Source organism: Nansenia antarctica, assembly GCF_963989245.1.
Source record: "Nansenia antarctica genome assembly, chromosome: 2".
NCBI lineage: Eukaryota > Metazoa > Chordata > Actinopteri > Argentiniformes > Microstomatidae > Nansenia > Nansenia antarctica.
In genome coordinates this window covers 87,207,096-87,232,093 of record NC_137675.1, presented here as the reverse complement: position 1 = coordinate 87,232,093, position 24,998 = coordinate 87,207,096, and the positions used below count along the sequence as shown (strand labels likewise).

At 42.7% G+C, this 24,998-nt stretch overlaps 2 protein-coding genes across 2 annotated transcripts; both read left to right on the top strand.

The window, feature by feature from the left end:
• Positions 1 to 881: 881 nt before the first annotated feature.
• LOC308151568 (E3 ubiquitin-protein ligase TRIM35-like) lies at positions 882 to 3,898 on the top strand (the record flags this gene model as incomplete). Its single annotated transcript, XM_080524462.1, has 7 exons — positions 882 to 1,009; positions 1,173 to 1,452; positions 1,794 to 1,889; positions 2,166 to 2,396; positions 2,496 to 2,518; positions 2,602 to 2,720; positions 3,345 to 3,898. 7 exons carry the CDS (start codon positions 882 to 884, stop codon positions 3,896 to 3,898), a joined length of 1,431 nt encoding a protein of 476 aa, XP_080380588.1.
• Positions 3,899 to 21,519: 17,621 nt separating this feature from the next.
• LOC308151566 (E3 ubiquitin-protein ligase TRIM35-like) lies at positions 21,520 to 24,336 on the top strand (the record flags this gene model as incomplete). Its single annotated transcript, XM_080524461.1, has 6 exons — positions 21,520 to 21,927; positions 22,269 to 22,364; positions 22,636 to 22,866; positions 22,966 to 22,988; positions 23,072 to 23,190; positions 23,786 to 24,336. The coding sequence occupies 6 exons, from the start codon at positions 21,520 to 21,522 to the stop codon at positions 24,334 to 24,336; spliced, it is 1,428 nt and encodes a 475-aa protein (XP_080380587.1).
• Positions 24,337 to 24,998: the final 662 nt, after the last annotated feature.

The following is a 24,998-nucleotide window of genomic DNA, read 5'->3' as shown; positions in this document are numbered from 1 at the left end:
AGAATGTGTCTTACCCTCTTCCCTTCATATGACATTAAGACGCAGGACTGTGATATGCAGAATGTGTCTTACCCTCTTCCCTTCATATGACATTAAGACCAAGCCCGGATTATCCATATATTGCATCGGGTGAATGCCCTGGGGCACCAGCCAATGGGGGGGCACCAAATTATTCGGACAATGAATAGACCTTTAAAATATTTTGGCCACATTTTTAAAATATAGGCTATATTTACTGGAAGACATCCACACAGGTACAAAACTAACGGTTATATTTAGGCTATCATATAAATAATAAGATAAATAATTGCGAGTGCCCCACCCCCAGTCAAGTGCCCCCCCCCCCCCCCAATCATAGACAGGTGCGCGATGACGCGCCGCCATCTTGAAAATTTAAACTGGCCTAGTCGAGGTTCCATCTTTGTTTTGACAATAGCGGAAATCGAGAGGTATTCCTATTTGAATTACAGATAGATACGCATTTACTACTCCAGTTACATATCTAGCTCTGGCCGTATATGTGGAGAAATTGGCTGTATGATTATGACTTAGCAAAACAACGGGTGGTGAGTGCGGTTGAGTTAGCTGTGAGCCATCTGTCACTGGGAGCCGAGTCATTGTTAGCTAACGGTGGCTAACTCCGGGAGCTAGTGCTAGCTGACGTGGGTACATCATAGGATCTACGAGGTATATATTCAGTAACAGCATGACCTTGAGTGTGATATTGCTTTTTTATACAACAGTTAGTACTACTACTAAATGACCGTTAATTAGACTACATGTTTGTGTTCAGGTTACTAGGCAACAGTCCATTTGAAGTTCAGTTACAGGAGAGAGTTCAGAGAGCTAGTACAGAAGAGGAACAGGCATCGTGTGAGAACATGGCTGCTACATCGTCTCTCCCAGAGGAGGATCTCTCCTGTCCTGTGTGCCGTGACATCTTTAAAGATCCTGTCCTCCTGAAATGTAGCCACAGCTTCTGTAACGCCTGTCTGCTGGAATACTGGGGATTGATTGATTGATTGAAAACTTTATTAGAAGATTTGCAGAAGTAGGTACATGAAAGTACATATTACATACAAGGTCAACTAACAGGATAAAAACCCAAGAAAGCCACTGGCTTATTTCAATTGGGGTCCTTGATTCTCAATTCATCGTTACAAGTAAGACAGACACAAGGGATCTCGGGAATGTCCAGTTTGTAGGAGAAGATCCTCAATGGATGAGCCTCTTTACTTTAACCTAGCCCTAAAGAACCTGTGTGAGGCCTTCTTACAGCAGAGAAGTCAGAGAGCTGAGGCAGGGTCTGGGGTGCTGTGCAGTCTGCACGGTGAGAAACGCAAGCTCTTCTGTCTGGAGGATAAACAGCCCGTCTGTGTGGTGTGTCAGGTCTCAAAGAAACACAGATCTCATGACTGTGTCCCAGTAGACGAGGCTGCACAGGAGCATAAGGTAAACATGAATAAGATACAATAAGATGACTATTTAAAATTCTGTGAGTGATCGACAGCTATGTCACTTGATGTTTTGCTCCTGCGTTCAGACTGGTAGAAAACAGAAAGGGTCGTTGTTTTCTTCACAGTGATAAAAATGAACGATCGTTTTTAGTTTCTGTTTTAATTTGACTTTGATTCATCCTTTTTTGTCTGGAATAACAAATATAGTTCTGCTGAGAGAATGTGTTTCTCTGACAGACTATAAGGATTATGATAATGATTCCTACAGAACTGTGGTAAACAGAAACTGTCAAATGAGTCCAGAAATGTCCTCAGTAAAGTTTTGTCTCAATCCAGGAGGAACTCCAGATGGCTCTGAAACCCTTACAGGAGAAGCTGGAGGTCTTTAACAAAGTTAAACAAACCTGTGATGAAACATCAGAGCACATTAAGGTACTGTGTACGTCAGGCAACGTGTTGTCTTCAGTGATGTGGTCTTCTCTTGTTGTCTCAGTATTGGATTCTGTTGACATCTAACTGATAGTCATGCATCTGCAACTCAAAATCATAAAGAGAGCTGCATGCATTTCACCTGAACTTTGAATAATAATAATAATAATAATAATAATAATAATAATAATAATACCAAAGTTAAAGTAAAACTAGTTAACATACTATATGGTAGTAAAACTACAGTGATCATAATATTATTCCCCTTGCTGTCTCCAGAGCCAGGCCCAGCACACAGAGAGACAGATTAAGGAGGGGTTTGAGAAACTTCACCAGTTTCTACGAGAGGAAGAGGAGGCCAGGATAGCTGCACTGAGGGAGGAAGAGGAGCAGAAGAGTCAGATGATGAAGGAGAAGACTGAGGCACTGAGCAGACAGATATCATCACTTTCAGACACAACCACAGCCTTAGAGAAGGAGCTGAAAGCTGAAGACATCTCCTTCCTGCAGGTAAGGATGCCTTCTCTCAGACAGTAATTGTAAATGTATTCAGAGACTGATTGATGACATCACTAGCATTGATGACAATTCTCCTCTGTTCCTCTCCAGAACTTCAAGGCCAGTAAGGAAAGGTAAGTGATCTGTCTCTGGTCTCTCTTCTCTGGGGTTCTGAACCCAAGCCCACAGCAGCACTGACTCCTGAATGTTCTTCCAGAGCCCAGTTCACACTGCCAGACCCAGAGAAGGTTTCAGGAGGGCTGATAGACGTGGCCAAACACCTGGGCAACCTGCAGTTCAGAGTCTGGGAGAAGATGCAGGGGATTGTCAAGCACGGTTAGTACTGACCAGAATTGGATTAAGAATATCTAATAGATTATATGAACACGTTCATAGAACATACCGCATTAATACATTCATAATAATATTATGTGACACCAGCCAGTGTTTTGACCAGCCAGGTGCCAAAGTCATCTTTCAGTTTTTGACATAGTCTGAAAGTACAGATTGTCAGCTTTCAAATTATGTGAAATTGGAAGAAAACAGAAGACGACATGTGTATTTGAATGTACCCCTGAAATCACATTCCTGAGAAAAAGCCTTTTAAAGATCTGAGTTTTTCACACGTCTGCACAGCCAGGTAATGGGCGGTAACAATAGCTGGTTAACCCCGCCCCCAACCACTTCCCCTCTAGATTGACAGCTGCCAGCTGTTAATATCTGTCAGTGTTACTGGGTCAGATAGGCTTTTCAAAGGGAAGTTTACAGTACATAGCTAGCTATAGCTAACATTCTCACCTAGGCATTATGATGCTCACGTTCCATTTGACCAGCTGCCATCACAAATGTATAATATATAATACATATTACATATGTATATATATATATTATATATGTATAATATGTATAATAAATAATACAGCGCATAATGTGTAGAATGCATCTGTGTTTGTTTTGAAGCTCCTGTGATTCTGGACCCCAACACTGCACATCCCTGTCTCTCTCTGTCTGATGATCTGACCAGTGTGAGACAGAGAGGGTCAAGGAAGCAGCTGCCTGACAACCCAGAACGGTTCATGAAGCATCCAAATGTTGTGGCCTCTGAGGGGTTCATCTCAGGAGAGCACAGCTGGGAGGTGGAGGTGGGGGACCATCCTGGATGGGTCATGGGTGTGGTTAAAGAGTCCAGTGACAGAAAGGGGGAGGTACCATATGCATCACCACAGTATGGATACTGGGCTATACAACAGACGGATGGTGAGTATACAGATGTAGTGGGTAAGACCATCACTCTGAAGAGGAGACCCCAGAGGATCAGAGTACAGCTGGACTACAACAAGGGGGAGGTGTCCTTCTACGACCCTGAAGACATGACACTCATCCACACTTATAAACACACCTTCACTGAGAGACTGTTCCCCTTCTTCTGTATTGGAGGAGCTGGTGATGCTAAACACCCTGATCTACAGATCTGCCAATCAGAGGTGTCTCTGACCGTGATGTCATCCCAGTGAGGAGGGGGGGTGGGGGGTGGGGGGTGGGGTGGCCACCCGTCTTTCCCACCCGATCCAAAGTCAATAACAGGCTCGATACATAGTTAATCATTTACATAAGGCTTCATTACATTTAGATACATAGTTAATCATTTACATAAGGCTTCATTACATTTGCTGATATAAATGCTGACTCACTGGTAATTATAGAGAGTTGATGACAAGTGTGGTAATAAATCCACGACACTATCATTTTCAATAATTGAATGATTTATATTCATGATTGTATCTTAAGAATGTTGAGTTCTTAAACAAAAACAAAAGTTGTTATTGTTTATTCTGTATTTTCTTTCTTTTTTCTTTTGTTACTAAATGTGTCTCAGGGGCATGGAAGTGAGTCTTATGGTATTAGAATCATACATATAAAATATTACGGCTGTCAAATTATTAAGATTTATTTTTTTATCATAAGCTGTAGTAGTTATAATTGCTGTGTTGACATTATACTTACTTGCTTACTTTGCTCAGAGTATGAATCCTAATCCAACAGGCAGAATGTGATTCCTCTATGACTAGTGCTCTGCATTGGGAAGATCTCCTCATATGTACATTGTGGGACATTTAATAAAAGCTGTTTTGCTGATCCCAGATCTGCTGTCGGTCAGTGTTTAGTGATTACCAAACGCGATGGTAGCAAACGCGTCTGTTTAGATTCAGAACGATATTCTCTGGTATTTGGTTTGAGGGGTACCAACATTCAAATAAGCATATCTTCTTCAACTATTTAGATTTCAATGTATGACACCTCATTTGAACGTTTACAATCTGCACTTCCATAATCTGTCAAAAAGAAAGAAGCCCTTGCCTTACGTGGGGACCTTTTCACCAGACCCTGTCACATTGAGCTCAGGTTGGCTGTGATTATCTCTTGTTAACTGGTTGAGGTTATGTAAGCAGTGAAATCAGAGTGATCAAGTAGAAACACCACTTATCAGGACATTATGATTCACACCTCACAATCAAGGTCAGTGTAAAATGCTTTAATGATGATATGAAACAAACTTGAATCAGAGAGACCTCTCCCCTCACTAAAAACATTCCCCTGACATGTTTAACTGAACATTCAAAGTGCACTCAGCATTACATCCTGGTGGATGAATACTGTCATGCTTTTGTGTGTGTGTGTGTGTGTGTGTGTGTGTGTGTGTGTGTGTGTGTGTGCGTGCGTGCGTGCGTGCGTGCGTTTTGATTGATTGATTGAAAACTTTATTAGAATGTTTGCAGAAGTAGGTACATGAAAGTACATATTACATACAAGGTCAAACTAAGAGGATAAAAACCCAAGAAAGCCACTGGCTTATTTCAATTGGGGTCCTTGATTTTCAATTCATCGTTACATGTAAGACAGACATAAGAAAATAACTAGTACTATCTACATGATAATACAGACAAATAACTATTACTATCTACAAGATAAACGTACATCCATCATGGGAAGAACAATACAACAAAACATAAGGTATGTACAGCGGGTAGGACAGGTGGGGACATACACCACAGGTGGGGGCGGGGGACAAAACACAAAGTATGTACAGTGGGTATTTCAGGTCTTTTAATCTGATTTTTGTTTTAGAGGGTCCAGTTACGGATTGCAGCCTCCTGTAAATGTTTTTTGAGAGTGGTTTTGAAGGTGGGCAGTGTTTTGCACTCCTTTAAGATTATAGGAAGGGCGTTCCACATCTTTACTGCATAGTTTGCAAACGAGTTTAAACCCTTGTTTGTGGTGCAACGCGGTTGAACGTGGTTCGTGGAGCTTCCTCTGGTGTTGTAAGTGTGGACGTTGTTCACTTTTTGGAAGTATGTTGACAGGTACTTGGGTGTCTTTGTGGTGTAGCGTATCTTGAAGACTAGGCCCAGTGCAAGCTGCTGCACTCTGTCAACTACTCGTAGCCAATCAAGGCTCAAAAAAAGAGCAGCGGTTAGATGTGTCCTAGGGTTGAGGCCTAGCAGAAGCCTAACCAGTTTATTTTGGGCTGTCTGGAGTCTTGTTTTATGGGCCTTTGTGGTTCTATAGTACCATGATGTTACGGCATAGTCGAAGTGACATTGAATGAGAGCTCCTGATAGGGTCCTCAGTGTGTTTTTACTGACAAGTGAGGATATCCTGTACAACGTGTGTGTGTGTGTGTGTGTGTGTGTGTGTGTGTGTGTGTGTGTGTGTGCGTGTGTCGTATCGTATCCGTACGGTCCCAAACCGGAGCGGAGGAGTGACCTGCTGCTTGTCTTGTATCTTGTAACCCAGCCCCCCCCCCCCTCCCCTCCCCTAAATGCCACAAACGCTTCCGGGATGTCGGGAGTCTCCGCGGCGCAGCGATGAATCAGGAATTCAAAGGTCGTTTCTGGAGAGAGAACATCACGTCTGTCACCTGTCACAGGGCGAAGCAGGCCAGGCGACCGGGCCAGCCGAGGTCCATCAGAACCAGCAGCAGAGGCAGAAACGCTCCTAGCAGGACCTGGATCGGAGCAGGACGCGTTAGAGGTCAACGCAGAACGCCGAGAGCTTGAACGCTGATTGGCTGATCCAGGACTCACATGTGCGCGTCATCACCCGGACCAGAGAGAGACACGGGAGAGATGGGACCCGTGGGTTATGTCCTAAATGTCTCTTTTAATGTTAGTCGATGAATCTATATATTTGTATTGTATTTTAGTGGTTTACATCGTATAGTAACTGCTAAATGTGTATTGTATTGTAATTTGTATTGTATTTTAGTGGTTTACATCGTATAATAACTCCTAAATTTCGTTGTTTGGTACCTGTACTGTAGCAATGACAATAAAGTCCATTCATTCATATAGTAATTCATCTATTATTTAGTTTGTTTATCTTTGTTCTATGCCCCTTGGATTGTATGGTTTATTCTTGTTTTATGATGTAGTTTATATTACTGCTGTTGTGTGTTTGATTGATTACTATTGTTCTATTATTATTTTTTAATGCTGTGTGGATATGTTAAAGCACTTTGAGCTTTAACGTTAGCAGGAAAAGTGCTACACAAATAAAGGTTATTATTATTATTATTGTTATTATTATTATTGTTATTGTTGTTATTATTATATTATAAGCAAGCTGAGCAAAGAGAAACAATCTCATCTGCCTCCACTGACTGCATAATAGAGGACAACTCGAGGACTTTATCACATCAAAATAACATATTTATTTATCAGGTGCATCTCACACAGCCGACCCTGACAGAGAAATGTTTTGGGATCTTGAGCTCCTCGCTCAACAACAGTCGACAACAATCAACAATCACTAATATAATATAGTAATACGAAGAAGTGACAATAGTCACTTTCATATGAATATGAAATATTGTATGAGGTCTGTATGAAATGCTGTATGACAACAAACAACGACTAAAACATTGTGATGATTCCTGAGTGCTTTCGGAAAATATCAACACTATGTCTTCGATATGCAATAGAGGACGATACAGTAGAGTTAACCAACCACAAGACACATGGAAGAGATCATTAGCTGCACACTCAAACAACTAATCCATTCTGTTAAGTTCCTTGGGTGGTGGAGAACCTACAGTTCCTTGGGTTGTAACAGACAGCTGATTGGAGAACCTACAGTTCCTTGGGTGGTGGCAGACAGCTGATTGGAGAACCTACAGCTGGCTAGGGAGAAACAAACCACAGCCATTTCCTTCCTTCTGTAGGCTACCTTAGGCCAGCCTTTAGTAGCTGTCTGTCATGTGACATATGACAGACAGACAGACAAACAGTGAGACAGTCAGACAGACAGTGAGACAGACAAACAGTGAGACAGACAGACAAGACAGACAGACAAGACAGACAAGCAGTGAGACAGTCAGACAGACAGTGAGACAGTCAGACAGACAAGACAGACAGACAGTGTGACAGACAGACAAGACAGACAAGACAAACAGATAGTCAGACAGACAGACAGACATACAGTGAACAGACATAAACATTGAATCACAGTGAACGTGATTGAAGTGAGACTCCGTCAAGGTGGATTTGATAAAGTGTCTTACCCTCTTCCCTTCATATGACATTAAGACGCAGGACTGTGCTATGCAGAATGTGTCTTACCCTCTTCCCTTCATATGACATTAAGACGCAGGACTGTGCTATGCAGAATGTGTCTTACCCTCTTCCCTTCATATGACATTAAGACGCAGGACTGTGATATGCAGAATGTGTCTTACCCTCTTCCCTTCATGTGACATTAAGACCAAGCCCGGATTATCCATATATTGCATCGGGTGAATGCCCTGGGGCACCAGCCAATGGGGGGGCACCAAATTATTCGGACAATGAATAGACCTTTAAAATATTTTGGGCACATTTTTAAAATATAGGCTATATTTACTGGAAGACATCCACACAGGTACAAAACTAACGGTTATATTTAGGCTATCATATAAATAATAAGATAAATAATTGCGAGTGCCCCACCCCCAGTCACAGACAAGTGCCCCCCCCCCCCCCCCCCCCCCAATCATAGACAGGTGCGCGATGACGCGCCGCCATCTTGAAAATTTAAACTGGCCTAGTCGAGGTTCCATCTTTGTTTTGACAATAGCGGAAATCGAGAGGTATTCCTATTTGAATTACAGATAGATACGCATTTACTACTCCAGTTACATATCTAGCTCTGGCCGTATATGTGGAGAAATTGGCTGTATGATTATGACTTAGCAAAACAACGGGTGGTGAGTGCGGTTGAGTTAGCTGTGAGCCATCTGTCACTGGGAGCCGAGTCATTGTTAGCTAACGGTGGCTAACTCCGGGAGCTAGTGCTAGCTGACGTGGGTACATCATAGGATCTACGAGGTATATATTCAGTAACAGCACGACCTTGAGTGTGATATTGCTTTTGTCGAATATTTCTCTGTTTCAGTGATAAAAGAAGAGGTGAAAACTCCTGGCCCAGGTTTAAAAGTATTTATTCAAAAAAGGTCGGGTCCTCAGATTACAGGCACACTAAACAGTCACAACGAGATTCAAGGTAGTCAAGAGATCAGAATCCGCTCCTCCCTGAGCACAGAGTTTTATAGCCTTCCTTCTAGGCCTCTGATTGGCCTAGACCCTCGGGGGCGTGCATGCGTGTGTGTGTGTGACTGCGCATGTGCGACAATTGAATCTTCCAGAGATCGTTTATAATGAAGTATATGAAGTAATAAAAATATACGTGTAATATGTGTAAAATATACGTGAATATATGTGTAAGATATACGTTACATAAGAAGGCTTATTAATGTGTAAAAATATACTACACATCCCCCCTCGGACCACCCAGAGGGTGTTCCGAAACTAAATGATCACATAAACCAAAACAAAAACACAAACCCCACATATCACAGCTAAGAAAATATAAAAAATAAAAAATAAAAAATAAAAAATAACTATTAAGAACCCAAAGACATCATGCAAAAAATAGAAACCAACCAATAACAAAAAGAATCTTGAAAATAACAACCACAACTAAACTAAACACAGTCCATCATGCACAAATTAATATAGAAACTTCCAACGACCGATGTTTTCTTTGTCCTTGAAGCGCCAGGGACAGAGGTTACTAGCACATGAACCCAGTTGGAGAACAGCCTTTACCGCTGTCTCAGATTGATATCCTTTCCCAGTCAAGAGCGTTTTCTTCGTTGCGCTAGGAACAGAACCGCTTTCCTATCTTTGCATAACCACCACACCACTTCTCAACTGACATCAATCACATGATATAGAAAGAAACAAACAGTAATCGAAGCAAATAATCATAAAACATCACTTAATAAACAAATCATCAAAAGAGGAAACAAAATCAGAAAGCAAAACAGAATCCAGCTTTTGCTCATCAGCTACGTTGGTCAACATTAAAGCATTAATAGGAACATCCGAAATACACTTTCCAAAACATTTGATCAAAATACCAAGTAACATAATACAGATGATAATGACAACAAAAATAATAGCGACGGACCTGATCATATTACCAATACCTGAAAAAGCAGAATCAAAGAAATCTAACATATTCCAACCGTGTTCTTTATGTAAATCCTCAACACCCTTCTTGTTAGATTCATGAAAATCATGCAAAGCGTTACCAGAATCCGAAATATAACTGCAGCATTCCCCGCCTATCAAAGCACAAGTACCACCCTGACTGGCCAAAATAATGTCCAAAGCCATTCTATTTTGGAGAGCTACATTCTTAGTTTCAGTCAATTCAGTGGCCAGGGCAGACACTACAGCATCCGAAGCATTAATGTGTTTTTCAAGAACGGATGATAAGGCACTTAATTCAGTCTGAGAGTTGTAGACACCATAACTTGGGAATATTAGGCCAAAAAACTTCTGAGCGGTAGACAACGCCCTACGACTACGATGGGTTGCTTGTTTGTGAAGTACAGACATCTCCTCCCGAGTAACTTTCCTAATCAAAGGTATCAGATGAGCCAAATAACAACCACCCTCAATCAAAGCAGGAAGCTTAGAGAATGCATCATTATCACACACAAGAAACACATGTTCCGGGAGTTGAAGCTCCGTACCAGGATACGAGAAAATGGTTCCACCTATACAAGACGCAGCCCCCAACTGACGAACCGAGCTGATCTTGGGCCGTACTTGAATGTCAATACAGGTTGTAACATTTACGAGAGGCATGACTTTAAGCTGCGTGGTGCCTCTCTGCCGTCTGGTAGTATTGGTATCATGTAATTTCATTTGAGGCACCATAGCACAATCAACAACTTTACATTTTAATCCAGAAATAACAACTGAACCCCTCCACCGTGTAGAAGTCACACTCCCAGAACATGACAGATGAGGACTCAATGCAGTACCATTTAATTGAGCGAACATAGCTTGGATAATATATATCTTCTTCGGACCTGTTGGTTGTGACAAATGTGTAAGCCTATCAATAATAACCTTTCCCACACCGCTAGGCCTATGGTGTTTGTTAACCGCTGCTGTCAGACGTTCCAACACACCAATATCCACACCTGCATAGGAAGAATTTAAAGGAACCAGAATCGTGCTGGGCTGACAAGAAGAGCTCTGGTTCTTGCCCTGTAAAACAAATGGGGCTAAACCCTGCCAATTATAATGAAGCCATTCTGCTTTAGTTAACGGTATGGGGAAAAACATAGGAGCAGACGCACTTACAGGGACCTGTTGACAAATCCAGCAATCAGAATAATTCATTTTTGAAGCAAAATCTTTCATGATACTAGTGGCAGAATTAGGGTGGGACCGTGTCCCCAGGTGATTAGAATCATACAACAAATAATCGTCAGTAGCGACTACAATCGCCTTCGTAGGAGCCTTCACAGCAACATTTTCAACCTTTCCTGGTAACTCATCGTGAACATATTTATGCACCAATGTCTCACAGTCCAACCTATAGTGGTGTGGAAAGTCAGGCCTGGTCCTACAAATTTTGTCCTTAAAATTGTTGGATTTACTAGACACCGGTTCACCGATATCACGTCTAGCACACCAATACGAGCTCTCTTCCTGGTCAACATTAGTTAATGTCACACGAGTTTCTTGCATGTTGCTTGAATATTGATCAAGTGTAACATATGTAGTATCCAATACATACCACTCGCTCTCTTCGGCGGTATAGATCAAACAATCATCAATAGTACAACGTGAATGTGGGCAAGCAAAAGCTCTACTTGCTATGATCATTCTTCTCTGACGTCCAGGCATAACAGTGTGTGAGTAAAGTGTAACATTGTCCAAAGAAGTCAATGGGGTAGGAACACTAAGGGGTATATTAGTCTCTGAAACGGCATGGCTTGAGTTTCCTCCTAATTGGCCTTGGTGTTTTACGGGGTCTGTCTGGTTGAGGTGTATCACTGACAGGTCTGTGTCTCTCAATGGTACCTCGGTCCGGGCAGCCGCCCGGGTTGCTGACATCTCCGTCTGGAGCATTGTCAGGGTCGGAAGGGGTGACAACAGGGGCAACACCAGGCTCGGTAGAACCCCCAAGAGGGGTGTCGCAGTCACTGGATCCTTCACGGTCTCCGTTGGCCCACTCATCAGTGGGCTGGACAGGGTCTGGGACGAGGCCCCCGGCATCATCTGCATCATGGCGCAGATACTCACCAACATCTTCGTCAGCCTGGATGTCCAAGCTGTGGACTTCCTCGTCCCCAGGGGCCTCCTCACCATCCTGCTGAGGTTCTCCCTCATCGTCCTCATTGGGTGCCTTGATGCAGTGATGAACGTGATACCAGGTGGGGGACCCCTTGATCTGGAGGGCAGTCCCAGTGCACCGAACGACCTCGTATGGTCCTTCCCGTCGAGCCTCATGCCACTTCCGTCTGTAGACCTTCACGTATACTTTGTCACCCGGTTGCAACGCGTCCTTCCTCTCCTGTGCGTTCACCTCCTCTTCACGTTCCTGTTTGTGGAGCACATAAGAAGAGATACTCTTTTGCCGGTTAGTCATGTACTGTACATAGGCTTTCATGTCACTCTCCAGGAGAGCCAAACTTGGCCCTTTCCCACTGGTTCGCACACAGGGAGCTGTCATTATCCTCCCCATTACCAGTTCATGGGGAGTCAAGTGCAGCCCTCGAATCTCACTGGAACGACAGGCCATCAATGCAAGAGGGAGTCCTTCCAACCAATTAAGACCTGTATGCTTACAGACCTTAGAAAGACGGTTCTTAAGGACCCCGTTCATCCTCTCTACTATCCCCTGGCTTTGAGGTGAGTAAATACACCCAAGTCTCTGCTTGATTCCCAATTTTTGTAGTATAAGCTTTACCGTCTTATCCACAAATTCCTTACCATTGTCTGACGATATCCTATCTGGAATTCCAAACCTAGGCATGACTTCCCTGCATAGGAACTTTGCTACAGACTGAGCATCCTTTCTTCGAGTGGGGCAAGCTTCTACCCATCTGCTGAACCTGTCTACTACAACTAACATGTACCTGTATCCTGCAATAGGTTGAATCATGTCCACATAATCAATCACTAAATGTTTCATTGGCCCGTTTGGGGTAGGGATATGCCCAGTTCCCACTGGTATTCCAGGTCTGATATTGTTCTTCAAACAGACCACACATTGACCAAGGACATGGTCTATTTGTTCCAACAAATATGGAGCCCAAAAACCATATTCCTTGGTGATCTTGCGTCTTACCTCCCCCCTGGACACATGTGCTAATCCATGGGCTTCCTGTATCAGTACGCCTAATAAATCTGGGGGTGCCACAACCAGTCCCTCATGATTTCTCCATAGACCTGTGTCATCCTGACTAGCTCCTCTGGTTAACCATAGGTTTTTGTCTAGCGCATTTGCCTCACTCTGTAACATCAACAAATCCTCAAGCGTGACCATGCCCTGTAACTGTACTTCATGTGTGACCAGCAGAACTTTACCTGCTTTGTCTGCTCCTGTAATAGCTTTGGCTGCATCATCTGCAGCCCTGTTACCTTGTGTGACATGTGATGAGTCAGATCTGTGTGCGGCACACTTCACTATGGCTAATTCCCTTGGTTTCATCATGGCTTGTAACAGCTTCATGATTTGAGCGTGGTGCTGAATAGGCGAACCATCAGTTTTCTTAAAACCCCGTCCCTTCCATACAGCTCCATGTAAATGACACACATTGTGGGCATAGGCAGAGTCGGTGTATACTGTCACTCTTTGTCCGGTTCCCAAATTGCATGCTTCTGTGAGGGCAATCAATTCAGCCAACTGAGCTGAACAAGGCTGAGGAACAGCCTCGGCTTGTTCCACAATGAACTCCGAATTTTGGGATCGGACTATGGCATACCCGGCACGTAAATGTTCTCCTACCCGGTAACAAGATCCATCAGTCCAATACTCAACGTCAGCTTCCTTTAAAGGCAAAGCTAGTAGATCTGCTCTAAGCTTAGAGTACCTCGTAGCTTCCTTCACACAATCGTGTGGTTCCCCATCTTCTGGGGTTGGCAAGGTCTCTGCTGGGTTAAGTGTGTTACATCTTAGTAAGGTTACATCTTCCCTTTCCAACATCCTGTAATAATCCCTAATCCTAGGCATCGTCAAAGTGTACTTGCCTTGATTCAAGAGGTTCCTTAGACTGTGGTGGCAGAGAATGGTAATTGGGTACCCCATTGTTAAGGCTGTTGCCTTCTCGTACATAAGATAAGCCCCGGCCATTGCTCTGTAACATGGCGCGAAACCCATTTCTACCTCTGAATATGCGACAGAGTAATAGGCTATGGGCTGTGGACTAGGTCCAATGCCTGTTGGTTGCGTAAGAACAGCGCAGGCATACTTCCCCTCGGCTGAAGAAGAAACATACAATCCAAATTCTTTGGAATAATCTGGAAGCGCTAAAGCTGGCGCTTCTTGCAATTTGTGTTTAATTGTCTCAAACGCCAAATCGGCTTCCCTTGTCCAAGTAATGCAAGATTGGAGTTTATCGCTACCTGTTTCCTTAATCATCCCCCTCAATGGAGCGACTAGTCTAGAGTAATCCTCCACCCATGCTGAACTATACCCAGTAATGCCCAAAAACATCATCATTTCCCTAACCGTTCGTGGTTTTGGAGCCTTCTGAATAGCTTCCAAATGTTCATTTGTGACGCTGCGATGTCCTTGTGTAATGGATTGTCCTAAGTAAGTTACCTTTTCCTGACAATACTGTAGCTTCTTTTTAGACACCTTGTGTCCCTTCTCCGCCAAAACCTTTAACAGTTTAACGGAATCCCTGTGACATGTTTCTTCATCTGGGGCACAAAGGAGTATGTCATCCATGTACTGAATGGCAGTACTACTTATCATCTGTTCTAACCCGTCTAAGTCCTCCCTTAAGACCTGATTAAAAACATGAGGACTGTGTTTGTACCCCTGTGGCATTCTGGTATATTGATAATGCTGACCTTTGTAGGTAAACCCAAATAACCCTTGACTTTCTACACTAAGAGGTATAGAAAAGAAAGCCCCACATAAATCAATCACTGTAAACACTTTGGCTGTAGATGGAATCTGAGTCAACAGCACATGAGGATCAGGAACTTCAGCTGGATAGCTGACGACTACCTCATTCACAGCCCGTAGGTCATGTACCAGACGATATGAACCATCAGGTTTCGTCACTGGCAGAAGAGGTGTATTGCTTAACGGATATTGAGTTATCTTCAGGACTCCTGCCTCTAACAGTCCTTTGATCTGTGGCTCAATTCCATCAATTGCTTCCTGTTTCAATGGGTATTGGTTTTTCCAAGGGGGTTCTGCACCCGGTATGAGTTCAACTCTCAATGGACGAGCTGATTTCACAAATCCAATGTCTGTACTGTTCTTTGCCCACAGGTCGGCTGGCACATTCTGCATCATTTCTTCTCTGAGGTCTCTGTCAGCTTGTACAGGAAGGATTAGCTGGTTCATTAGCTTCACAGTCTGCGGATGTCCTATTCCTTGAGCAGAGATCATCAGTTTTGTGAACTGTCCATCAATGCTCCTCCAGATAGCAGGGTTTTCTTTTGTCGTTACAAATCTGGCTTTTTCTGAGTCTGCCATCATTGCCCCTAAATGCTTCTGCTTATAGTGTTCAGATATCATAAGTGTCACATGAGGGATGCTACCCTCAATCTTATGCTCCTGATCTAGATAAGTGTCACTGTTTATCTTCATAGCCACTCCCTGAGGGCCTAGGATTATACAACTTGCACTAAGCTGTACCTGTTTTGGCTGATGCTTCAGCCACTCATCTGGGGTTGCATCTGCAACTTCTCTAAAATACTGGAGTGTACAATGCAATGGATCAGTAGGCCTTCTGGCCTCTGCCATGTGTGCCAGGATATAATTGTCCCACATCCTTGCTGGTTCCATTAGGTCTGGGCTAAGCCCTCCCACCCAATATACCATAGATGCGTTGTTGTCCATCATGACAGACAGTTGTCTGTTCTCTTGTGGCACTGTCACCTGACAGCCGTCCGGTGTGCATTTCACGGTACAATTTAACTGGCATAGTGCATCTCTCCCTAGTAGCCCTATTGGCGTGTGTTCTGATACAAGTATTGACAGATCTGCTCTCTGTCCTTTGTACTCTAAGCTTACAAGCTCAGTGGTAGGGATCAGCTGTTTAATTCCCTCGAATCCGATTGTCTTCACATATTTCCCAGACATAGGAAGGTGCGTGGCGTCTTCAGGCTTCAGACAGGTGTAGGCTGCTCCACTGTCCACCATCAATTCTAATGGACGTTGGTTGACCGACACCCATATTGTAGGTTCATCTTCAGGCCTGTTTGTCACCACCAGCTGGCACCCCCCTTTCGGATCTTCTGGGCACCCCTATAGCGCAGCTGCTGGGCCTCCATAGGGGTTCACCACTCCTGGAGCCGGTGCAGCAGGGGGCTTATATCCTCCTTTCTGTTTCCCCCCTGCGCCCCCCTGGTTCTTCTTAAAGCAGGTACGTTTTAAGTGTCCATACTGGCCGCATACGAAACATGGTCCTAGTACCCTCCTCGGTGCTGCGGTCCATCCCTCTTGTGGTGGTCCTTGGCCAGGCTGGTTGTATGGAACCACTTGCACCCCTGGTGGCCCCTGTGGGTATGGATTCCCCCCTTGTGGCCCCTGTGGGTATGACTGGGGAGGGACAATTTGCAGTTGCTGTGGCTGAGATGGGACCTGTAGGGCTATAGTCTGCTCTCTCTCTCTGGTTTTCTTGCCTTCTGTCAATTGCACTTGAGTTAGTTTTCTGAGTGAGTCCTCGTCTTGTGCCTTCTGTGCCTGAATCTTCTTTCTAAATAATTCTACTTGGTGTGCTATGTTGTCTATATAAACAGCCTTGCTCATGTGTCGTAGGCCCACCACTTCTGCTAACTTGTTCTTAACTGGGGTAGGGAGACCTTGTTGAATCTTTTCCCTGATTATGGCTTTTTCTAACGGGTTATCTTCGGCATCCTTCCCTGTCACACTTCTCCATTGAGAGTGCACACGGGCAACGTACCCCCGGGGATTTTCATCTCCCCCCAGTGGCTTCACAATGACATTGTCTGGGTGAATGTGAGTAGGGTATGTTTCTCTGATTGCCTTCCACAGCTTGCCTCTGTTTGCTGCGAAGAGTTCTGGATCATAAACGGATGTATCGATATATCTATGAAGTCCCGCCTTCATCAATATTTCCTGCATGGTGTCCAATCCTGTAATGGTAGCTAAGAGTCTTTTCAAATCCCCCATAGCAGCGTGCGTTCCTGTCAATCTCACGTCGACTTGCGTCGTCCAAGGGTGGCCTCCATCTTCCAGGACTGGGAGTTTTTCGATCACTTCTGACAGATCCGTATGATTCCAAGGACGATATTCCATCTGGTTACCTCGAATCAGCACTGGGAAGTTCCCCTGAGTTTCCTCTTCTTCCGATGCTGTTTCATAATCGCTTACTTGTGGCTCTTGTGGCTCCGTTTTTACTTCCCGCCTTGGTGTCGCTCCGGACCTTGGGGAGTTCAACCGGGATGCAGGTGATGCTGCCGCTTGAGATTGACGACACGTTTCTCTCTCTACGTCTAGGTCCTGCAGCTGTTGTCTGTAGTCCTCTTCGTTTCTTAGGATTTTCGCACGGAGTTTTCTTGCCCTCCTTTCTCCCTCCTCTTCATCCCTGTCTTCCTGCAGCTTCTTCTTCTTTTGCTTTAAGCTCTCTCTTCTCTTCCCTGCCTTCAGAGACTTCTGCTCATCTTCAGAACTATTTTCTTCTTTTCCCTTCTTATAGCGTATTTTCCCTCCCTGCTTTTCGGCCCTGGCTAGTAGTTTTCTTATCGGAGAACTGTAGCCTCCTTGTGCATTGCTGTCATCACTGGAATCTTTGCCATCTCCTCCACTGCCATCTTCACCGTCATCCGTCTTGTCCCTCCTGTCGTCCCCTTTTCCCCTCGGCTCCTCCTTCTTTTTCTGTTTGGCACCTGACCTGTTCTCTGGTTCGAAGTCCACGGTCACTCTCGCTCTTCCCCTCTCTAGTACATTTTCATCCTTATCTTTGATAGTGAAGGTTCCACTCGTACTTAGGACAGGGACCTGAGGGTAGATCCGCTGAGAATTGTCCTCCAGTCTCTTGGCATAGGGAGGAGGACTGGAGATTGGAGCTGTGTGTGAGAATGGAATGTTCACTTTCTCTTCCATTGCTTTGGCCAATTCATCTCTTTTTTCTGGATCCATGTGAGCTGTTTTCTCATTCCAAGCTAATGCTACTTTCTGCCCCTCTACCTTGAAGAGGTCTAAAATAGCTAACTCTAACCTGCGTTTCTCTGATCTAATCTTTCCTTTTTGATGTGCCTTATGTGCATTGATAAGTATCTCCAATGTTGCAATTAATTGTAAATCAAAGGTGCCCTCTGCTGGCCATGGTTGTTCAATGTCTGCCCAACGAATATTCCATTTCGTTGATATTTCGCTAATCTCCTTAACAAGAGGATTCATTTTTTCCACTATAGCCACAGGAGATGAATTTGCTAATATTCCCTTGTCTGTATTAACAGCCCTCACAATGTTACTGGGTTTGGCTCCCATGTCTGAAATATTTATATTGCTTAATATGCTGAAAATATGCTATAAGGTGTACTTTTCTTACAACCCACCTTCTGTTGCTGTATCTGCTAAACAGATGCTAGTCCAACTCTTAACTGTGTCAACTGTCCACACAGAACACTACAACTCCGGAACAACGGATTGTTTCAGTGGTATTGTGTATTATTGACTTAAATGTAATCTATGTGTATGTGTTTTAATCTAAATGGTTTTTTCCCTTATTATGTATGAAGGTGTGTCAGTTAATTGCTCAATCAATATTAATTATAGTTCAGGTCAACTTAATTATTAAACTACAAAGGCTGTTCAACACAATTATCAAATTACAACAGCAGGTCACGCTCTGAGTCTTTCTGATCCACAACCCCTTGCTTGATCAATCCTCGGATAGAAACTGTTCTGCTATTCTTTAATCAAGAACTGTGAAAAAAGAACTTAACTTCAAATAAAAAGATGTAAAACACGAATATTAATCACAACCTGTAAAGAAATCGACTTGTCATTGGGAAGGAATAAAATGATTAATTATTCATTACAATCTGTAAGGAAATCGATTTGTTATTTGAAAGGAACAAAATGATCAATTATCAATTACAATCTGTAAGGAAATCGACCTGCTACTCGGAAGGAATGCACAATCAACTAGACTTAGTCATTTACACTTCATTGATGTAATCCTGTGGAAGAAAACGTCATCCCTAGACCACTATAAACCAATTGATCAAAGTTTTGTGAAAACTGAAAATGAAATAATCTGAATAATTAATTAAATCAATTTGTAATTACTTAAATTAATTGAAGTAACCATCCATTTATCATTGTAAAAGACTATGTCGTCGACCTCAGGCGGATGCACTGATGGAGAACCAGTGTTCCAAAGTGTCTTATCGTATTCTGTCCACTGGAGAGCAGCAAACAATTAAAAATGTCTTATAGTGTTTCATCCACTAGAGGGCAGTACACAATTAAAAACGTCCTATCTTGTTTCATCCACCAGAGGGCAGTAAATAATTAAAAACGTCCTATCTTGTTTCAACCACTAGATGGCAGTCAATAATTAAAAACATCCCATCGTGTTTCGACCAGTAGAGGCCGCCACACCGAAGATGTCTCACAGAATGACTATATCTTACCTAAAACTCTCAATCTATCTTTTTTACTTTTACAATCTATACCTAAATCAATTGTTAAGTGAAAGGAATGAATGATTAGTTAGAATTATTCACTATATCATCATATACATTGATTTAAAACTTATGGAATCAATCAATTGTTTTGGGAAACAGAAAATGAATGATCTGAATAATTAATTCAACTGATAAGTAATTAGTTAAATCAATGTGATACTGAAAAGTCATTCACAACATCAATATATGCATTAACCTTTTAGATTCTTTCACCAATATTCTGTAAAGCGGGCCTATTGGCTCCGCATGCTCTCTGTGTTTAAAATGTGCTGGCCCCTGTTTTCCCTCCCGTTTTCCGAGTAACCGTACCTTTAAACTTATTTGAAATACCCCGAGATCAATTCACTCTATCTCTATTTTTATCAATCCCAGTCTATGTGTATGGTTTTATCGTTATCTTTTAAGAGATGAGTACTGAAATTTATCAAAACCCGCGCGTGTGTATTTGAAAAAAATGGATGTCAGGGGGAAAGAAGCCAAGACTGTAAGATTAATCTTCACAACACTGCTTTTCCACAATAATTATTATTCTCCACGACACAGCAATTTTCAAGAATATCTTTCAATGCAGTTCAACGTATTATTTGCCAAGATAATCTTATTCAAATACTTCTAAAATGGCATATGCTTTCTACTAGGCCCTGTGTGTCTACTGAGTCTGCATCCATTCACACAAAGGAAAAAATTGGCGCCAATTCAGACATGCATTCACACAAAGAAAAAATATGGCGCCTTTTTCAACTAGCGGCCTTGTTCGCAGGTCTGACATGCGTTTCAGACAAAGAAAAAATATGGCGCCCTTTTCAACTAGCCACGTTTTTCCTCCGTGCTCCCAAGTAATTTAACAATGCATATCTCTAAAATAGCGCTATTTTCTGCTCACTAGCACGGACTCTGCTCTTTCAAACTAGGAATTCCAATTCCATACCATTTGAATAGAGCTATCTCCTGAGCTTTTACACTCCACCAGACTATTGCCTGATACAAACCACAGTTATTAGCCCGCTAGAAAAACGTCTCCCCCTAGCTTGTGCTAATACCTTGTTCTCAAAACAAGACTACAGCAGCTTCTTCTCTGCTATACCACAATAACCACACACACGATAAAAATCGTACAATTAAAACACTTTTCACAATACAGGTTTTACAACCCGGCTCTCTCTGACTAACCTCGACCCAGTTATATATTAAAGATTCGGTTTAAATATAGCTCATTCGATTTACACAGTCTATTTTGCACAGCTTCGCCTTGTACTTACCCTTTGTTCCCCTGAAGATTTGCAAAACGACCGATCATCCAGAGCTATGGAAATGTCCCTTCGTGGTTGCCACTTATGTCGAATATTTCTCTGTTTCAGTGATAAAAGAAGAGGTGAAAACTCCTGGCCCAGGTTTAAAAGTATTTATTCAAAAAAGGTCGGGTCCTCAGATTACAGGCACACTAAACAGTCACAACGAGATTCAAGGTAGTCAAGAGATCAGAATCCGCTCCTCCCTGAGCACAGAGTTTTATAGCCTTCCTTCTAGGCCTCTGATTGGCCTAGACCCTCGGGGGCGTGCATGCGTGTGTGTGTGTGACTGCGCATGTGCGACAATTGAATCTTCCAGAGATCGTTTATAATGAAGTATATGAAGTAATAAAAATATACGTGTAATATGTGTAAAATATACGTGAATATATGTGTAAGATATACGTTACATAAGAAGGCTTATTAATGTGTAAAAATATACTACACTTTTTTATACAACAGTTAGTACTACTACTAAATGACCGTTAATTAGACTACATGTTTGTGTTCAGGTTACTAGGCAACAGTCCATTTGAAGTTCAGTTACAGGAGAGAGGTCAGAGAGCTAGTACAGAAGAGGAACAGGCATCGTGTGAGAACATGGCTGCTACATCGTCTCTCCCAGAGGAGGATCTCTCCTGTCCTGTGTGCCGTGACATCTTTAAAGATCCTGTCCTCCTGTCATGTAGCCACAGCTTCTGTAACGCCTGTCTGCTGGAATACTGGGGACACAAGGGATCTCGGGAATGTCCAGTTTGTAGGAGAAGATCCTCAATGGATGAGCCTCTTTACTTTAACCTAGCCCTAAAGAACCTGTGTGAGGCCTTCTTACAGCAGAGAGGTCAGAGAGCTGAGGCAGGGTCTGGGGTGCTGTGCAGTCTGCACGGTGAGAAACGCAAGCTCTTCTGTCTGGAGGATAAACAGCCCGTCTGTGTGGTGTGTCAGGTCTCAAAGAAACACAGATCTCATGACTGTGTCCCAGTAGACGAGGCTGCACAGGAGCATAAGGTAAACATAAATAAGATACAATAAGATGACTATTTAAAATTCTGTGAGTGATCGACAGCTATGTCACTTGATGTTATGCTCATGCGTTCAGACTGGTAGAAAACAGAAAGGGTCGTTGTTTTCTTCACAATGATAAAAATGAACGATCGTTTTTAGTTTCTGTTTTAATTTGACTTTGATTCATCCTTTTTTGTCTGGAATAACAAATATAGTTCTGCTGAGAGAATGTGTTTCTCTGACAGACTATAAGGATTATGATAATGATTCCTACAGAACTGTGGTAAACAGAAACTGTCAAATGAGTCCAGAAATGTCCTCAGTAAAGTTTTGTCTCAATCCAGGAGGAACTCCAGACGGCTCTGAAACCCTTACAGGAGAAGCTGGAGGTCTTTAACAAAGTTAGACAAACCTGTGATAAAACATCAAAACACATTAAGGTACTGTGTACGTCAGGCAACGTGTTGTCTTCAGTGATGTGGTCTTCTCTTGTTCTGCTCAGTATTGGATGCTGTTGACATCTAACTGATAGTCATGCATCTGCAACTCAAAATCATAAAGAGAGCTGCATACATTTCACCTGAACTTTGAATAATAATAATAATAATAATAATAATAATAATAATACCAAAGTTAAAGTAAAACTAGTTAACATACTATATGGTAGTAAAACTACAGTGATCATAATATTATTCCCCTTGCTGTCTCCAGAGCCAGGCCCAGCACACAGAGAGACAGATTAAGGAGGGGTTTGAGAAACTTCACCAGTTTCTACGAGAGGAAGAGGAGGCCAGGATAGCTGCACTGAGGGAGGAAGAGGAGCAGAAGAGTCAGATGATGAAGGAGAAGACTGAGGCACTGAGCAGACAAATATCATCACTTTTAGACACACTCACAGCCTTAGAGAAGGAGCTGAAAGCTGAAGACATCTCCTTCCTGCAGGTAAGGATGCCTTCTCTCAGACAGTAATTGTAAATGTATTCAGTGACTGATTGATGACATCACTAGCATTGATGACAATTCTCCTCTGTTCCTCTCCAGAACTTCAAGGCCAGTAAGGAAAGGTAAGTGATCTGTCTCTGGTCTCTCTTCTCTGGGGTTCTGAACCCAAGCCCACAGCAGCACTGACTCCTGAATGTTCTTCCAGAGCCCAGTTCACACTGCCAGACCCAGAGAAGGTTTCAGGAGGGCTGATAGACGTGGCCAAACACCTGGGCAACCTGCAGTTCAGAGTCTGGGAGAAGATGCAGGGGATTGTCAAGCACGGTTAGTACTGACCAGAATTGGATTAAGAATATCTAATAGATTATATGAACACGTTCATAGAACATACCGCATGAATACATTCATAATAATATTATGTGACACCAGCCAGTGTTTTGACCAGCCAGGTGCCAAAGTCATCTTTCAGTTTTTGACATAGTCTGAAAGTACAGATTGTCAGCTTTCAAATTATGTGAAATTGGAAGAAAACAGAAGACGACATGTGTATTTGAATGTACCCCTGAAATCACATTCCTGAGAAAAAGCCTTTTAAAGATCTGAGTTTTCCACACGTCTGCACAGCCAGGTAATGGGCGGTAACAATAGCTGGTTAACCCCGCCCCCAACCACTTCCCCTCTAGATTGACAGCTGCCAGCTGTTAATATCTGTCAGTGTTACTGGGTCAGATAGGCTTTTCAAAGGGAAGTTTACAGTACATAGCTAGCTATAGCTAACATTCTCACCTATATACATATTACATATGTATATATATATATATATATATATATATATATATATATATATTATATATGTATAATATGTATAATAAATAATACAGCGCATAATGTGTAGAATGCATCTGTGTTTGTTTTGAAGCTCCTGTGATTCTGGACCCCAACACTGCACATCCCCAGCTCTCTCTGTCTGATGATCTGACCAGTGTGAGACAGAGAGGGTCAAGGAAGCAGCTGCCTGACAACCCAGAACGGTTCATGAAGCATCCAAATGTTGTGGCCTCTGAGGGGTTCATCTCAGGAGATCACAGCTGGGAGGTGGAGGTGGGGGACCATCCTGGATGGGTCATGGGTGTGGTTAAAGAGTCCAGTGACAGAAAGGGGAAGGTACAATCATCACCACAGTATGGAATCTGGTCTATAGGACAGAGGGATGGTGAGTATAGAGATGGAGATAATAAGGAAATCACTCTGAAGAGGAGACCCCAGAGGATCAGAGTACAGCTGGACTACAACAAGGGGGAGGTGTCCTTCTACGACCCTGAAGACATGACACTCATCCACACTTATAAACACACCTTCACTGAGAGACTGTTCCCATACTTCTCTATTGGAGGAGCTGGTGATGCTAAACACCCTGATGTACAGGTCTGCCAATCAGAGGTGTCTCTGACCGTGATGTCATCCCAGTGAGGAGGGGGGGTGGGGGGTGGGGTGGGCCCACCCGTCTTTCCCACCCGATCCAAAGTCAATAACAGGCTCGATACATAGTTAATCATTTACATAAGGCTTCATTACATTTAGATACATAGTTAATCATTTACATAAGGCTTCATTACATTTGCTGATATAAATGCTGACTCACTGGTAATTATAGAGAGTTGATGACAAGTGTGGTAATAAATCCACGACACTATCATTTTCAATAATTAAATGATTTATATTCATGATTGTATCTTAAGAATGTTGAGTTCTTAAACAAACAAAAAAGTTGTTATTGTTTATTCTGTATGTTCTTTCTTTTTTCTTTTGTTACTAAATGTGTCTCAGGGGCATGGAAGTGAGTCTTATTAGAATCATAAATATAAAATATTAAGGCTGTCAAATTATTAAGATTTATTTTTTTCTCATAAGCTGTAGTAGTTATAATTGCTGTGTTGACATTATACTTACTTGCTACTTTGCTCAGAGTATGAATCCTAATCCAACAGGCAGAATGTGATTCCTCTATGACTAGTGCTCTGCATTGGGAAGATCTCCTCATATGTAAATTGTGGGACATTTAATAAAAGCTCTTTTGCTGATCCCAGATCTGCTGTCGGTCAGTGTTTAGTGATTACCAAACGCGATGGTAG